The 17,214-nt window shown below is 39.0% G+C and overlaps 2 protein-coding genes across 2 annotated transcripts; one reads left to right on the top strand and one right to left on the bottom strand.

Annotated features, from left to right (window-relative positions):
- Positions 1-9,138: 9,138 nt before the first annotated feature.
- On the top strand, positions 9,139-14,193 carry LOC147569743 (putative glycerol-3-phosphate transporter 4). Its single transcript, XM_086656259.1, has 4 exons — positions 9,139-9,599; positions 9,958-11,032; positions 12,484-13,011; positions 13,881-14,193. Exons 2-4 carry the CDS (start codon positions 10,015-10,017, stop codon positions 13,919-13,921), a joined length of 1,587 nt encoding a protein of 528 aa, XP_086512385.1. The 5' UTR covers positions 9,139-9,599; positions 9,958-10,014; the 3' UTR covers positions 13,922-14,193.
- A 709-nt stretch (positions 14,194-14,902) lies between these two features.
- On the bottom strand, positions 14,903-15,814 carry LOC147569742 (uncharacterized). The gene is made up of 2 exons (XM_086656260.1): positions 15,485-15,814; positions 14,903-15,295 (listed from the first exon to the last, which is right to left on the bottom strand). Exons 1-2 carry the CDS (start codon positions 15,723-15,725, stop codon positions 15,117-15,119), a joined length of 420 nt encoding a protein of 139 aa, XP_086512386.1. The 5' UTR covers positions 15,726-15,814; the 3' UTR covers positions 14,903-15,116.
- Positions 15,815-17,214: the final 1,400 nt, after the last annotated feature.

Genomic DNA, 17,214 nt, shown 5'->3' with positions numbered 1-17,214 from the left:
TCCCTACTTTATAAAAAATATCCAGATGATCTCTTTTGTCCGTTATCGTTAAATATCCGTTAACTCTCTCTCCTCCATCTTATCACCTCTCTCTACCACATCATCTCTCTCGCCACCTCATCATCTTCTCCGATAAGATCGTCGACCGGTCAAAATTTTCGGCGACCGGCCGACGACCTTCTTACTTAAATTTGTTTTTCTCTCTCCACTAGGATTTGGGTTTTCCCCAAACCAGATATAGGGTTTGGGGAAAAAACCAGATCTAGTATGAAGGTCGCCGAAAATTTTGACCGACCGACGACCTTATTTGAGAAGATGATGAGGTGGTAAAAGAGATAACGAGGCAGAGAGAGGTGATGAGATGGAGGAGAGAGGGTTAACGGATATTTGACGATAATGGAAAAAGGGGACCATCTAGGTATTTTGATAAAGTATTTTTTACTTACAAAACTCATTATCTTCTAAGGCTCTGAGATATCCTCCTTTCTCTGAGCGAAAATAATCGTCTCCCTCTCTCTTAAAATCGTACTTATGTTTCTTTTGTAGTTTGTTCTCCATCAATAAATAGTTTCTAGGGTTGTTTTGAAGGATATGGTGCCTGAAGTCTGAAGGAATGGTATCCTTCCGAAGGAGTGTCCTTCGACCAAGGATGCAATGCGTGCAATTTGGCTATTAGGATCTTAATGACCTTATTCGGAAGATCATTAGTCCGGTCCAATTAGGGCTCGTAATGCTTAGCTAGAAGCCAACTACGATCGTCGAATCAAGAGTTGATTCGCGGCTAACATAGACCGGATCCTACAAGGGTTACACAACAGAATAATGATTTGAACGGAGAGAATTGACTAGATGGATAATGGCAAATAAGTGGATTGGATCCGTTATTGGTAAGTCCAGAAAGATTCGGAGAAGTCCGAAAGAGATAAACATGTCCGGGCCCAAAAGGGAGGCCCGGAATGGCTTTAGGGAAGCCGGCCATGTGATGGCCGGCCAAGGCAATAGGGCCGGCCATGTGATGGCCGGCTAGGCCCTAAGTGGGCCGGCCAAGGAAGCCCATAAAGGGCTATGTTGGCCGGCCACACTTAAGTGACCCAATGGAGGGTATTTTGGGTGTTGCCTAATAATTAGGTTTATGGAATCCTAGTTTGAGTCTAATACTTCTTCTAGGGAATTCTATATATACCTAATTATACAACCTAAAGAGATATACAACTGAGAGGCAATTTCAGAAGAGAAATTCCCAAGTCTGAAAGAGTTTCAGAATATACATCTCAGAGAGAGAGAGAGAAAAGGAGTTTTCTCAAGTATCTAGTCAAGAAGAAGGAGTTCTTCATCTCAACCTTCAAGAAGGTCCTAGCTGACTGAAAGGAGGGAGTTCAAGTCATTATTCGGTGTCTCAAGTAGAGGAGCTACACTTGGAGCTCTTATCTTCCGAATACTGATCGGAATTTAGTTCGTGGGAAAGCGATTAAGAGGTAATCTTCTTTCCAATTTAGTTCATTGGTATGTTCATGTATAGATCCTGGAATTAGTGTTAAACATATGATGTTTGAGATTCCGCTACCAACACTAATAGACAATTAGGTGTATGAGATACACTAGGTTATTCCCCTCCAGTGGCATCACGAGCCGTTTACATGAACTATCTTTGACTAGATGAATTAGATTCATACTTGAACAACTAGATATTAGTGTTTTAATGTTTGAATAGAGATTTAAACATAAGTTTGATGAGATCAAATTAGGGTTTTGGATGAGATTCATGGCCTAGAAACACTAGAAACAAAGTTTTATGAAAAGAGTTTTCATAAACAAGTGTTAGGGTTTTAGAATTTTGATAAAAATCATCAAAACCATGAAGATTGGTTGATGAATTGATCAAAAACAGTACCTAACAGCAGCTGGAACAGAAAGAAAGAAAAGAAAAAGAAGTTGGAACGGCAGGAATTTCCAAAAAAATTTGGAAACCCTACTGGCCGGACCGGCCAGGACGCGTCCAGGACGCGTCCGGGCCGGACCAGCACGTCTCGGACAGACAGTCCGAGACAGACAGGGACACGGACTGGAAATCCCAGTCCGTGAAGGACCGGGAATCCTAGTCCGAGCTGGACTAGGAGTCCGAGACTCTCGGGTCTCGGACATCCCAGAGCGTCTAGGACGCGTCTGGGAATCCCAGTCCAACACGGACTAGGAGTCCGAGACTCTCGGGTCTCGGACGTCCCAGCGCGTGGGACGCGTCTGGGACATCCCAGTCCGAGACGGAATAGGATTCCGAGACAGGAGCGTCTCGGATATCCCTGACGCGTCTGGGACGCGCTCGAGGGAACCTATTTAGAGTCTCGGTCTAGGACCGAGACACTGGACAGGCGTCCGGATGCATCGAGGATGCGTCTGGAGCAACCAGAAGCATCTCGGATGCGACTGGAAGCTTCCGGACGCAACTCGGATGCGACCGGAGCATCCAGAAGCGTCTAGGACGCGTCTGGACGCGTCCAGAAGGCATCCCAGATGGGATGTCCTAGCCGTCTGTGCACAGAAGCGTCTGGGACGCGACTGTGGGGCACGGGTGCATCCCGGACCAAAAATCCGAGATGGCACGTGTGCTGTCCCGAGACCAGGCACGTCGGGGACGCGTCTGGGAGTTCCAACAGCTCTCGGATTAAGCATCCGAGAGGCATATGCAGCAACCGGATGGTCTGGACGCGTCTAGGACGCGACCAGGACGCATCCTAGACATCTCACCCGAGATGTCTATGGTCTGTCCTAGGACAGATGCGTCTAGCTGGGCTAGGACGCGTCTGCCCGAGAGACATAGCACGGCAGGAAGGTGCTGTCTCTAGGACCGGACCTTGACCAGGCTGAGTCAAGAGTTGACCAGAGACCAGTCAAGGGGCTTTGACCAGGGTTGACTCAGATTCTTTTGAGTGAGACTCAAGGGCCTTTTGGGCCATGATCTGAAAGGGAGTTTTTCAGATTTTTCTCCCGGTTCCGAGCATAATTTTTCCGACTTAGACCCGGGTTAGAGGAGTACCCGAACGGAGTTTTTCCTTATTTTGGTTTTGGAAACAATTAAGGAAGAAACGTAATGTTTTAGTTTAAGTATTGAGAATACGAAACTTTAGAAACATTAGACATAGAGATGTCACAAAATCCCACGAATAGCTATGTGATAGCAAAACCTAGAAACGAATCTAGGATACATACTTTATTTATTATGATTGTCATATTTTTGTATGTATGGATGTATGTGATTGCGTAGAATAGTATACCTTTAGATAGGATTATCGTTTCTTGTTCTAAGCGCAAGGAGTTGTGCCCGAATAATACTTAGAGTATAAGGGTCTTAGAATCTATTGACGAACTGAATGATGAGATCATGGCTCAAGTGGGAGTAGTCAATAGAGGTTCTTGGATAAGAATCCAATCGAACCATAGGCGAACAAGAAATAAACTTAAAAGATGGGATCTTTTAAGGGGTAATACTAAGATTTAACAAATCATTACGCAAACCCACATAAACTTTTACGTAATAAATCATGAATGGTTATGCAAGAGTTCACAGTAACGCAACTTGATAAATTACGTAATAAGTCCCAAAAAGAATTTTGAGTAAAGCCTACCCAGATTAAGACACCTGTTGAGCCCTTGTTCATCGATGGTGGGTCATGCCAAAGCAGGGTGCCATCTTTTACCTCGGGACAATACGGGTAGATCTATGAACAGGTCTACATGTCTAAATGGTTATTCTCAAACGAGTCAGCAAAAGGGTTTTGGATTTCGAGGCTAAAGGACGATTTAATGTTTAAATCGTTAACCAAGAGTCATATGAGATATGATCAGTAAGGAGTTACTCACCCAGGAGGGTGAAGTTAAGGGCAGTGCCAAAGTACGCTTAGCTTCACAGGAATGGGATCTTGGAATTATATTATTCTAAGGGGACAACAAAAGTAGAATAATATAGGCAAATTAGGAAAATTGCCAGGATAACAAGTTTAATCACTTTCGCATTTCTTACATGTAGTTTAATTATGACAACAAAAGACTCAAGCAGCATTCGCTGGCTTCTGGAAAAAGAAAAGTTGAATGGTGACAACTTTATGGTATGGGAAAGGAACTTAGGACTTGTCCTAAGATCCGAACATAAGGCAAACGTGTTAGACACACCTATTCCTGTTCTCAATGAAGATTCGACTGAACAAGAAAGGGAGCAAGAAAGGAACATTCGGAAGAGGTCCGAACCCATAACATGCCTCATGTTGGCAACCATGGAACCTAATCTTCAGGATAAGTTCATAGAGATGGATGCCTACACCATGATTCGACAACTTAGGAATTTGTTCCAAAAGAAGTCAAGAATGGAGAGGTATGAGATTTCAAGGACGATATTGGATATGCGTCTTGAAAAGGGAAAGCCTGTAGGGCCACATGTTTTCAAAATGATTAGTCTTTTTGAAAAACTGAATCGACTGGGAGTCGATAATGGCCGAGATTTTGCCACTGATATTATTTTGCATTCTCTTCATAGTGGGTTTAATCAATTTAGAATGCACTATAATATGAATGGCTGGGACAAATCTCTAGAAGAACTACACGCTATGCTCCAAACAGCCGAAGAGAACATTGTAATAGCTGAACCTAAGAAAGAAGTTCTAATGGTTCATAAAGAAAAGGGATTTAAGAAGGACGGGAAGCAGAAATTTAAAAGGAAGAAAACGGGTAGAGTGAAAGGTAAAGAAGTTGCCATGAACAAGAGTACCCATTCTGATTCCAAGTGTTTCTATTGCGATGGCACGGGCCATTGGAAAAGAAACTGTCCAAAATTCCTGGAAGACAGAAAGAGCGGAGCTGGGAGTTCCGGTCAAGGTAAAAATTGTTAAAAGTTATTCAATTAAATACACATTCCTCAAGGTATGCGATACCTAAAAGACTCTTATCATTGTGAATGACAGGAGCGAGAGGGAGCTGAGTATTTATTGAAGAGGAGATGAACCTGTCGAAAGCTCAAGAAGGCAAGAGTTGCTGGAAAAGCTCAAGAAGGATCATAGACTCGATAGGCAATACTTTAAAGTAGTTTTAGTATTTCTATTTCTTTTTAGAACATTGACTCTGTAATGAGATTATGGGATTGAATAAAATATGAGATATTTTATGATGTTCTTAAAAGAGCCTATCTAACTTTTAAGTAAATTTTTAACGGACGATCCGACTTAGTCATTCTAAATCTTGTAAGAGTATACAAGAGTACAATTAATCGTAGAAAACAATGTTGGACATAAAAGTCTGCGATTAGTGTGATTAGAATGGACATAAGACTTGATTGTGGAGGAGTTTTAGAAACAAATCCAAAATCGAGAAGTGGATCTGGATGACTAAAGAATATGATGAGATCATGAGTTCGATAGTCATCGGTCTTCCAAAACACAAAGTCTAATACGTATCTGCCAAACCACTAAAAACCTAAAAGCTATAGTGAATAATTGAGTCCATCCGGATATGGACATCATTTTAGAAGGAGTTCTAAAATTATCAATTATTCCAATGTCTAAAGCGTGTTAGACATAGGTTCTTCAAGAAGAAGAACGGGGTTTTCCTACCAAACATCGGAACACAATGAGATTGTTGCTCTCGATGGTGTCTTCATTAAAATGAGGGTCCTTCTAAGAAGACAAGTGGGAGGAAAAATCGAATGGGATTCGATAAAGAGCAACAAGAGGAAGTAAGGAGTTACTTGCCTTAAAACAAAAGAGAGTAAGAGTTACTCGACTTAAAACGAAAGAGAGTAAGAGTTACTCGTCTTACGTGACAAGGGATGTCGACTTGAAGGGTTCAAGGGACGATCGCCTAGAAACTTCTTAAGGAGTTAAGAAGGTTGCTCATAAACCCCAATGAGTCTTGGGAAGATTCAAAAGAACTATAGCAGAAACCACTCTGAAATTGGATAGGAAATCCAAAGAGATAAGAGTAAGAATGGTTGAATCTTGTGAGACAAGAAGGTAAGTGGGAGTGAAACAAGGGTTGTTTCAGGGGTCCTGTATGTGGGAGACATACAAGAAAGGACAAGAAGACGAGGGTGAATTAACCATGGGCATCAAAAGTCTATGGAGATAGACCTTAGATGATAAAGACTCGTTCAAAAGGAGTTTTGGAGAGGTCTGAATAAGAAATTCTCTTGGAGAGAAATTCTACCCAACTCCCGTAATAAACACAGGAGAGACACTTATGATAGGAAACATAAGAACGATCATGAGATGATTGTTGTTTACCCGTACATCTAAAAAGTACTTGGAGTACGAAAAGATGTCGTCGCCCATACAAGTCAGAAGATTGAAGAAAGTCATAAAAGTAATCTTCCGAAAACAAAGATAGGAATCTTTTAGGAAGGGCTAACAGATGGGAAAGAGTTTTCCATGCTGGGAGTCGTTACTTAACTCTACTAGATAAGAAAGTAAAATTAGAACTTGGGAAGTACTAATTTCAGTGGGAGAAAACTGATAATATCATAACAGCTTACGAAGAGTTCGAAAGCAAGATAATTACAAAGCGAAGTGAAAAGGAAACTAAACTGTCACCTTAGAACGGTCATGAGATGCTCGGGTCTAAGGAATTAGGATCCAGGAGGAGAATCCTAAAAAGACTTGTAAAATTGAGAACGTGAAGGAGTTCATGCGGGTGCTCAAATTTTACAAACTCTTGTTATCCGAAATAAACTGGGTTTATTTCGTCATCTAAATTGTGGTTTAGAATTTAGACGACAGTCCAAAAGGATGGAGTGTTCCAGGTAGGTTTATTAGATACGTGATCTAATGAAAGAAACCCTACTAAGTGAACGTGGAAGCACATCATCCTACTATCCCTAGTCCAGGTCATTAGTTGGACAATAATGACTTATGAAGACTAGCATGAGTGATTGACAAGATAGCGCTGTTTCTTGGGCTATGGGAATAGGAGTATTCAAAGGTCAACTTCATGGGTGTATAGTTGATACACTGGAAACCCGCCGAATGAGAGTACTTCAAGAGTTGAAGTTATAAGATGTCATAACTCTCATTTAAGCAAATTGGAGAGATTCCTCAAAACATGAGTACTCACTCAGTTTATGGAAGGAATGTCGAACTTTGGTACCGTCAAACGCCATCCGTAAAAAGTGGTTATAAAAGCGGCATACTGGGGGAGACAGGATAGACATGAAATTGAGTGGGAGTACAAGAATGGATTATGTTTTCCTGAGTAAAATCGGGATAAAGTATCTCCGGGCCACTTGATGAGAAACAACTGAAAAATGCATGGCCGTACTCAAACGGATTAAGAGTTAATCGTTTGGATTGGAAGTTGTTCTCGGGATCAAGAGAGTCTGATAAATATGACATATCAGATGAGATACGAAAAAACATGAGAATCGAGCATTGCACTTGTTCTAAGTACAAGTGGGAGACTGAAGGATATGGTGCCTGAAGTCTGAAGGAATGGTATCCTTCCGAAGGAGTGTCCTTCGACCAAGGATGCAATGCGTGCAATTTGGCTATTAGGATCTTAATGACCTTATTCGGAAGATCATTAGTCCGGTCCAATTAGGGGTCGTAATGCTTAGCTAGAAGCCAACTACGATCGTCGAATCAAGAGTTGATTCGCGGCTAACATAGACCGGATCCTACAAGGGTTACACAACAGAATAATGATTTGAACGGAGAGAATTGACTAGATGGATAATGACAAATAAGTGGATTGGATCCGTTATTGGTAAGTCCAGAAAGATTCGGAGAAGTCCGAAAGAGATAAACATGTCCGGGCCCAAAAGGGAGGCCCGGAATGGCTTTAGGGAAGCCGGCCATGTGATGGCCGGCCAAGGCAATAGGGCCGGCCATGTGATGGCCGGCTAGGCCCTAAGTGGGCCGGCCAAGGAAGCCCATAAAGGGCTATGTTGGCCGGCCACACTTAAGTGACCCAATGGAGGGTATTTTGGGTGTTGCCTAATAATTAGGTTTATGGAATCCTAGTTTGAGTCTAATACTTCTTCTAGGGAATTCTATATATACCTAATTATACAACCTAAAGAGATATACAACTGAGAGGCAATTTCAGAAGAGAAATTCCCAAGTCTGAAAGAGTTTCAGAATATACATCTCAGAGAGAGAGAGAGAAAAGGAGTTTTCTCAAGTATCTAGTCAAGAAGAAGGAGTTCTTCATCTCAACCTTCAAGAAGGTCCTAGCTGACTGAAAGGAGGGAGTTCAAGTCATTATTCGGTGTCTCAAGTAGAGGAGCTACACTTGGAGCTCTTATCTTCCGAATACTGATCGGAATTTAGTTCGTGGGAAAGCGATTAAGAGGTAATCTTCTTTCCAATTTAGTTCATTAGTATGTTCATGTATAGATCCTGGAATTAGTGTTAAACATATGATGTTTGAGATTCCGCTACCAACACTAATAGACAATTAGGTGTATGAGATACACTAGGTTATTCCCCTACATGTTTTCCTTCTGAGATTGAGTTTCTAGGGATTGTTTTATAGAGTCACCACACATCGATTCTTTCAATTTGTTATAGGATTCGAAAGATTTAGTAACAGATTGATGGAGTGAGAGAGGAAGAAAAGAAGAGAGATTTGGGATTTCTAGGGTTCAACAGGAATTGAAACAACAACATTTAGTTGATTGAAGCTTCTTGAATCTTTGGATTATCAAATAACAAACCTAAACAGAAGAACTCAAAGACTTGTTCGGCAGTAATGGTGGTGGTTGGCCTTGTGATTTACATTCATCGGCGGCGGTGGTTCTCTCGGTTGGAGTAATTTTAGTATTAATTCTATATATTTTGTCGACCTTTTGAGTCTTTTCATTATCGATCTTCAGGATCTAGTGTCGATCTTTAGGATCTTCCGTTTGAGTCGGTGTCTGGTCAATTTCTTTCCCTTCATGAAACACTTTACATTCGAAAGTTATATGAACTTATCGTATGTAACTCATGTAGTTCTCAAAGAAATAAAAACTATCATCCATGTAACTTGTGATTGAATCACTTATGAATGAAATATAATTTCGCTTAGTAAAAAAAAGTAGGGGGTCAGGCGAGAAAATGGTCATAAAGTAGGGGGTCATTTAGAAAAGAAATAACCTTTTATTTATACTATTTGAAAGGGCCTACTGATTTCTGATACGATGAAATACGTGGCAAAATATTGAGTTTAAAGAGGACCTTCAAAACTTCGTGAAGAACCCACGTAGATGAACTGGCCTGCGTTAATGCAACAAAAAACCCACCTCTTCCTCTCTCTCTCTCTCTCTCTCTCTAAAACACCTCTGAAGCAAGGCGAATGACACAAAAATTTTCTCTCTCTAAAAAAGGAGAAGATTTTAGAGAGATTCATTAAACCAACGAAGAGGCAAATACAACAAAAATAACCCCATCTTTCTCTAACCAATTAATGTTATTCTCTTGACTTCCGTGAATTCCGTTCTTCTTTTCTTCTTCTTCAATCTTCTCAACTTTCTCTCTCTAAAACCAATTATCGATTTCATATTCATTTTTTTTTCAAATGACGTCGTCCTCCTTAGATTATTATTATTATCAAAATCATGGGGTTCTTAAATGCGCTTGAGTTTGGTATATTTATTTCTTTCCTTATCTTCTTCTTTGTTTCAATTTATTAGTATCATTAATAGCATCTGATTTTATTTTATTTGCTCTTTTTTGGTTTGGTTCTTACATTTGTTGTATCTGTTCTTCAATCTGCATGAGAAATTTTGAGTAGTTTGGAGAAGAATGAAGAAGATTAGTGAAGGAATTAAACAAATTAGGGTTTTTTATATTGTTTATGTCTGATTTGTTTAGGGTTATTTGTTTCTAGTATTCATCAATTTTAATCAATTGAAAGAGGATTATAGTATTTTAATTTCGTTTTTTTTTTTTAAATCATGAATTTTAAAGAGTTAGGGTTTGAATTTAGAATGTTGGTTTGTAGGGTTCATGACAAGCTGAGATATAAGATAAGAAGCATTAAGAGTTCGTTCACCTGGCTATGGATACAGTTAGAGGAACTCCACCAGGAATTATTCTTATAAGAAGAATAAGAGGAAGGAATTGGAGCCTAAAAACATATAGATATGTTGTTCTATTACTTACTTTCATAGCTTATGCTTGTTACCATGCTTCAAGAAAACCCACCAGCATTGTTAAGAGTGTGTTGCATCGAGAGCCGTTTCATATTGGTTCGACTTCTCCCTCGCCAATTGGGGATGTTTTTGTTGAGAGCAAAGGGATGGTGGGTAATTTCACCACATCTCCTGTTAAGGGGTGGGTTCCATTTAATGGAAAAGATGGTACTGCGAAATTGGGAGAGATTGATGTTGCTTTTCTTGCTTGTTATTCTCTAGGAATGTATGTTGCAGGGCATTTAGGCGATACATTGGATCTTCGGCTGTTTTTGACTACTGGAATGATTGGTAGTGGAATCTTTGTTATGCTTTTCGGAATGGGTTACTTTTGGAATATCCATGTTTTCTGGTTTTATCTCGTAATGCAAATGATTGCTGGATTATTTCAAGCCACCGGGTGGCCTTCTGTCGTTGCCGTTATTGGTAATTGGTTTGGAAAGAGAAAGAGAGGTTTGATAATGGGTATTTGGAATGCTCATACCTCTATCGGAAATATTACTGGGTCACTTCTTGCTGCATCTGTTCTACAGAATGGGTGGGGCTGGTCTTTTATTCTCCCTGGCGCATCTATCTTTTTGGGAGGAATAATGGTTTATTTACTCTTGGCTGCTTATCCCGAAGATGTCGGGTTTCCTTGTTCGAATGGGTCGATCTCCAATGAAGCGGAGGGAGGGTCCAAAGATGTAGAAGCTCAGATACGAAATGGAGAAGCCGAAAAAAGTTCCAACAGTCAAGCAAATTCTACGAGCAGAGGTGGTGCTGTTGGGCTTGCGGAAGCTTGTCAGATACCTGGTGTTATACCATTTGCCCTCTGCCTTTTCTTTGCGAAGCTTGTTGCTTACACGTTCCTGTACTGGTTGCCTTTTTATCTGAGTGTGACTGGTACGTTACTCCATTCTGACATTTCCTGTTTCTTTGTTCACTAACCAATGACTATATCACGTTGTTTAAGTTCTCTTTATGATAACTGTAAATAGATCATGTGAAAATATCTTAATGTTATTAAGTGCCGTACAAAGCACTGTTGTATTAACTCTGACGTAACCTATTTGAACAGATAGAGTGTATTACTGGATCGCCTTATTCTTATCCTATATCATTGATAAATCTGTATAACTAACATAGTTTCACTTTCAATGGATAATGTGGACTCTAATTTTGGGCTATAACTCTTATACATTTTTGCCGTTTGTAATGAACCATCAATTATCTAATGTATGACACCTGCTGTGACCTTAATTATTTGTTTAGCTAAAGTTAAAGTTTCACCTCAATAGTCTGGTTTCTTCCCAATTTACGAAAGTTATGTATACTTTAGATATTTGGAGCATTTTGCTGTAAGTTTTTGACATCAGAACAGAGTTATATATCTGTCTTCCCTCTATTATATCCCGATTAATTTTTGTCGGGGTCTCTCTAGTGTAAAGTGTCTATGGTTTTTGGCTTCGAGGCCATCATATCCTCATCAATGACTTTTCCCGAGTCTTGTGTGGGAGTATTCTTTACTCAAAGGAATGCTCAGTTAGATGATGTACAAGCATAGACAAAAAACAGTTACAGAGGTTTACCATCTTTGAGTAAACACTAAAACAACTAGATCAAATAAACCTTCAAAATTCCAATGGTTGTATGTAACTTGAATAACTAAAATAGACCTCAAGTTAGTACTTCACCCAAAGTTAAATAATGCTGAAAAGAAAACAATTATTAATAAGTAATAATCATCTTCTTAGATTCGACCAGCTTGGATATTTGTAGAGAGGGTGTTCCCTTCTTAGTCTAATCTAGTTTCTAGATCCTATGACCAGTTGAAATTAGCAAACTAGTAAAAGAGAAAACTTGGTTGCTAAAGGAAACTATATAATTCTTATCAAGTAATTAAGTGCAATCAGTAAACAAAGTAGAAAAAAATATCGACAATGAGGTAATTAGAGAAAAACTAATTTTAATAGACAGCACTTGCATTTGTTTGGCTCTCGGCTAGAACATGATATCGGGGCTGGTTCGCATCATTCCAACCATCTAATTACATTGATTTATGATTAAGCTCTCCTCTAGGTGATCTCAGTGACTCAGTGGAATCGTTAAGTCAACCTTGTATACATGTACTTATTCCCGATGTTATTTCCTGATTCTAATGACTATAAAGTTATGATCGTCTAGATTCTGCATTGTTATAGCTTAAAAGTCCCTCAAGGCACAATCTTTTAATTGTCATGCAGATTGACACATCATAATAATACAATAGTTTATTCTTTAGTTGCTGAAGTGTTTTAAACTAAATGGTATGGATTTGCATGAACCACCTCTAATTGGTTCTTTTTGTTTTCCAGAGATCGGTGGAGAATACGTCTCTGTTAAGTCCGCTGGAATTTTATCTACTCTATTTGATGTGGGAGGCATTGTTGGAGGAATCCTTGCTGGTTATATATCGGATAAACTTAATGCACGGGCAATTACAGCAGCCAGTTTTATGTATGCTGCAATTCCTGCATTGATCCTCTACCGTTTATATGGCAGCATCTCAATGACCTGGAACATTATACTGATGATGATTGCCGGGTTATTCGTCAATGGACCTTATGCACTTATCACAACTGCTGTCTCTGCGGATCTCGGCACCCACAAATCTCTTAAGGGCAACTCCCGAGCACTGGCAACAGTAACCGCAATCATTGATGGTACTGGATCAGTTGGTGCTGCTCTTGGGCCTCTTTTAACCGGGTTTATTTCTACTAAGGGGTGGAATGAAGTTTTTGCGATGCTTGTAATTGGGGCTTTTGTTGCTGGTCTTCTTCTTTCTCGCTTGGTTTTAGTTGAAATTCAAGAAAGAACTTCCAAACAGCAACAAACCGTCACAGGTACTGTCTGAACCTTCACAACTTTTGTTTTCTCATTTTATTTCTTAAGTTAATAAGAAACACAAATTAAACGAAAATCAGAATCTAACTCGCTAGTATGGCATCACAGAGAAAGTTATGTTGTTTGTCAATAAGAGGAACAATGGAGATCCCTTTCTTCCAACATTTTGGTTACCAAAATTTACACTTTGCACCCTTGGTTGTTCTACTCAATGAATTTATTTCTAGGCTAAGGTCATGTTAGTTGTTTTCTTTTGGACTTGAGGTCTGAATTGACTCGAGTCAGATTTAAGATAGTTTTCTTATTGTCCAACTCATCTTGATGGTGATGGATCTAGATTCCAGCTTGGTTTTAATTCCATTTGATTCAGACGACCCAGATTTAAAGTACGAGAAAGACAAAATGAACACCACCTGATTCCTTTACTCACTTGCCCATGGTCACTTTCATTCAATGAATTAAAGGTCTACCTAAAATGGGGGACACTAAAAGTACGTGTCTTAAACGTCTGCTAAACATCTCCAGCGAGGTCGTGACCGCTCCTCGTTTGGCCTTGGTTTCCCTACTTCCAGACGAACTATATTTAAAACTTCTTGGGTGTATACTAATCAGTCATTGACGATCTTTATACTAGAATAGCTCATATACACCATCCCATATAGATAAAAGTTTCTAGTTCCGCCTCTGATTAGTACAAGACCATTATTTTACTTCGCACCCTGACAACAGCTCAAATATGCTGCAACGAAATTCAATCTTTGTCAGACTGGACAGTATTGGCCTATACAACAAAAACCCTATTTTTCTTTCTCTATAACAATATCATTAGTTTGGAGCTTGTAGGCTAATAATGTGTAATATTTTGCAGGTTCTGCATCTGAACCTCTACTGAGCGATCAAAGGCAATAATGTTAACAATGGAGAACAAAGAAGTATTCTGTTTTGGATCTTTTGCAAGTTTAGGATTAAGATTCAAAGAATGAAAGAAGAAACTAAGAAGATATTTGAGTCAGAAGAATTTGATCTTTTCGGTCATATACTGTCCCTTTCCTTATTGTTCTTATTTATCTGTATGTGTCATCTGAGTGTAAGTATAGGTCTTTAAACTAGTGTTACGGTTTTATGCTGTCCTTGAATAATTTTATTAGTACGAAGGCTTGAACTTTTTTACATGTGAAAAATCAGATTATAAGTACATAGATTTTAATTTTATTAATCAATAACAAATAGGTCAGGGCTGGTAGGCGAGGAGTCTGTTGCCACTCAAAACTAATTGACAGTGAGCGGAGAGACCTAGATATTATATTTTTCGTTGCTAGTTACTCCTTCTCCCATGTGCGACTATTCTCACACGCCTCTTCACGTGTGGCGTGCCTATAGCTCCGATATCATATTAATTTGTGGTTGGGCAATGAGTGGAGAGTACTATTCTCACATTACAAAATCTCACATGCAAAAGAAAATCTCTGGTGCCTTTTTGTGAAAAAAGTGTCTTATCCTCCAAATAGCATCTTAGTATGTGAGTTTGCAAATGCCTAATTTGCATTTGTTTGGCAAAAATGAACAAGAGTACCTATATACTCATGGGCTAACTTAGTTTGTGATATTAGGGCTAATTCTCCTTTGGGTACCCGATGTGACCAACTTACCTATAGGCCGAGTTCCAACCAATATTAGCTGCAAATGTTTTTTTAGGTAGATTTAAGTATCGTTCTGATCGTCTATCTCCCTTAGCTTTTGAGTGATCGAACAACCAATTATCTTATATCGACTTACTATTCTATATGGCCACCTAAAATTACTCAGATCCGCTACCTGTATGGAATGCTTCTACCTTTGTGAAGATTTTTGAAAAATTATAGCAGAGTTATCTAAAGATTTCATGAGATGGAGATCTAAAAAGTTCTCTGCAATTTCAAAATCTAATAACGAATACATGATTAAGGAGAAATTTATTTTCTCATCAAATAAAAATCAAGAAATGGGTATTCTCATCTACACATAAAATCAAGAAAAAAAAAAAGAATCACTTATAGTTTCATCTAAGGTGATCAAACTTCAATAATTTCTTCCAACATAGAATTAGATGATATATTGTTCAAATTTATCTCTTGAAACTCTTCCCAGCCTTTTGATCTGCAACTTTTTTAGGAGAATCCAGATCGTCCAAATCTAAAGATGAGAGTAAACCAGTACCACTATCATGAACATCAATGTCACCATCAATTGTCAAACCCTCAATTCTTTCAAGAATTGAATTGTCTTTATTCACCATTTCCACATCTGTTTCACAAACCAACAACAATCAAATATAACAGAGAGAGAGAGAGAAACAGAGAAGATGCTTAAATTGATCTATATTTTGATGATTTCTTTCATGGGGATTGAATCAATTTGATTAAATTACTTTCTCTATCTATAAATTAAAGAAATGGGTATGTGAAATTGAAAGATAGTATTATGAAATCTTACCAGTATTGGAGAAAAACCAGAGAGTAATAGCACAAAGAACAAGAACTAAAGGAATAACATGAACAGCATTTTCAGCAAATTTGATACGCAATCTTTCCTTCTTTCCCATATCTGAAAGTGGATCATAAATGGGTAATTCATTGTCAATTGTTCTTAGATTTGGTGATGTTTTTGAAGATGGTGATGATGAATGGATAAAGAATTCCTCTGATGCTCTAGATGTGCTTGCTGATCGGTGCATTTTCTGAGGAAGAAGAAGAAAGAAGAGAGTAATTTCAAGAAAGATAAGAGAGAAACTAGAGAGAGAAACTAGAGAGTAATGGAAGTTTGAAAAGGGGTTGGAATGGATTGATAATGAGGAAGAAAAGACGGGAATCAGATAATAAGTTTGTTACTTGTGACCAGGGATTCATGGAGATTCTACCACGTGGTTTTTTTCTTTGGGGTTATAAGGACTTTGAAAGGTTCAACCGACCAATTTTGGATTACAATCTTAAGAATGGAATTAGGATAAATTTTAATACACTCGCCATTTTTAGCCACACTCACATTCGAGTTAACTTCCTCAATTTGTTTTTTTTTTTTTGAATCCAAGGGAAACATATCCATTAATAAGTGATAAAATCACAATGATACACGGATGATAATTCTTATTTCTCTCCTCTGGATATCTCATGCGAGTACATACCTGTAACTGCAAATGCCTCCTGAAGGAAAGAAATTGGACTAGACACAGACGCAAGGGATCCGAAAGATCCGAGAAAAGAGAGCCTAAAGATCTGACAAAAGGATCCTAAAGATCCATGAAAGGAGACCCTAAAGATCTGACAAAAACGAAATAATTATACTAAGTAGTAGGCAAAAACTGATAAAACAAATAATTAAAAAAATACTAATTTACATCCTCGCCGGAAAACCTCCATTGTCGTCAGAAAACCGCCATTGTCGCCGGAAAACCAACGCGGGAAAGGCTTATAGTAATCACCATTCTGACCAAAATCTTTTGTTAGAGCAATGAGATGCATGCTTCACCAGAACATCAACCGTCTCCATTATTTGGGGATGATTAAGATGGTCATCTTCATCATCATCTCTGGCGTCTTCATTGAATGGTTCATGTTAATGGAAAATACCACAATTTTGGGACTCTTTCTCTGAAGGAATTCATCGAAAGTGGATGTAACCGTTAGATTAGGGTTTTTCTTAGGGTCCCTAGATACTATTAATGGAGGGGAAAAAAACTATATACGACAGAAAAACGGGTTCCGGCAAAGGGTCATCCTTTTGCCGGAGGAAAAAAAACTCAGATCTTGAACTCAGTTGTTGAGAGAGAGAGAGGGGGGCGGTTGTTGAGAGAGAGAAAAAAGTTTTTTATGTACTGGTGACAAATTTTACTCTTAATTTGCTTTGAACGAGACAAATTTTACTCACACTCACCACTATGTCAATATTAGTCAAGTTCAATTAAATAATAGGGTTATTTCCCTAATGGCCCCCAACTTTATGACCAGCTTCCCGCCTGGCCCCCTACTTTACGAAAAATACCCATATGACCCCCTTCCGTTATAACACCGTCACTCTCTCTCCTCCATCATGTTTTCTCTCTCTGCCAAGTCACGCCACATCATCTGTTACGCCACCTCATCATCTTCTCCGGCATGGGTCGCCGGCCGACCAAATTTCCGGCTGGAGACCTTCACATTTTTTCTCTCTCTCTAAAAAAAAATCTC

Source organism: Eschscholzia californica, unplaced genomic scaffold, assembly GCF_041429995.1.
Source record: "Eschscholzia californica isolate CP2 unplaced genomic scaffold, dmEscCali1.0.p SCAF_1, whole genome shotgun sequence".
NCBI classification, from domain to species: Eukaryota; Viridiplantae; Streptophyta; class Magnoliopsida; order Ranunculales; family Papaveraceae; genus Eschscholzia; species Eschscholzia californica.
Note: the sequence above shows the minus strand (reverse complement) of the source record. Positions and strands in the feature narration are given on the sequence as shown.

What these genes read in the sequence shown, in the direction of transcription:
- LOC147569743 (XM_086656259.1), top strand. Translation starts at nt 10,015, where the DNA reads ATGGATACAGTTAGAGGAACTCCACCAGGAATTATTCTTATAAGAAGA. An exon ending in TTTTTATCTGAGTGTGACTG is followed by an intron (nt 11,033 to 12,483) that starts GTACGTTACTCC and finishes TTTGTTTTCCAG; the next exon opens with AGATCGGTGGAGAATACGTC. An exon ending in ACAGCAACAAACCGTCACAG is followed by an intron (nt 13,012 to 13,880) that starts GTACTGTCTGAA and finishes AATATTTTGCAG; the next exon opens with GTTCTGCATCTGAACCTCTA.
- LOC147569742 (XM_086656260.1), bottom strand. Translation starts at nt 15,725, where the DNA reads ATGCACCGATCAGCAAGCACATCTAGAGCATCAGAGGAATTCTTTATC. An exon ending in CTGGTTTTTCTCCAATACTG is followed by an intron (nt 15,296 to 15,484) that starts GTAAGATTTCAT and finishes TTTGTGAAACAG; the next exon opens with ATGTGGAAATGGTGAATAAA.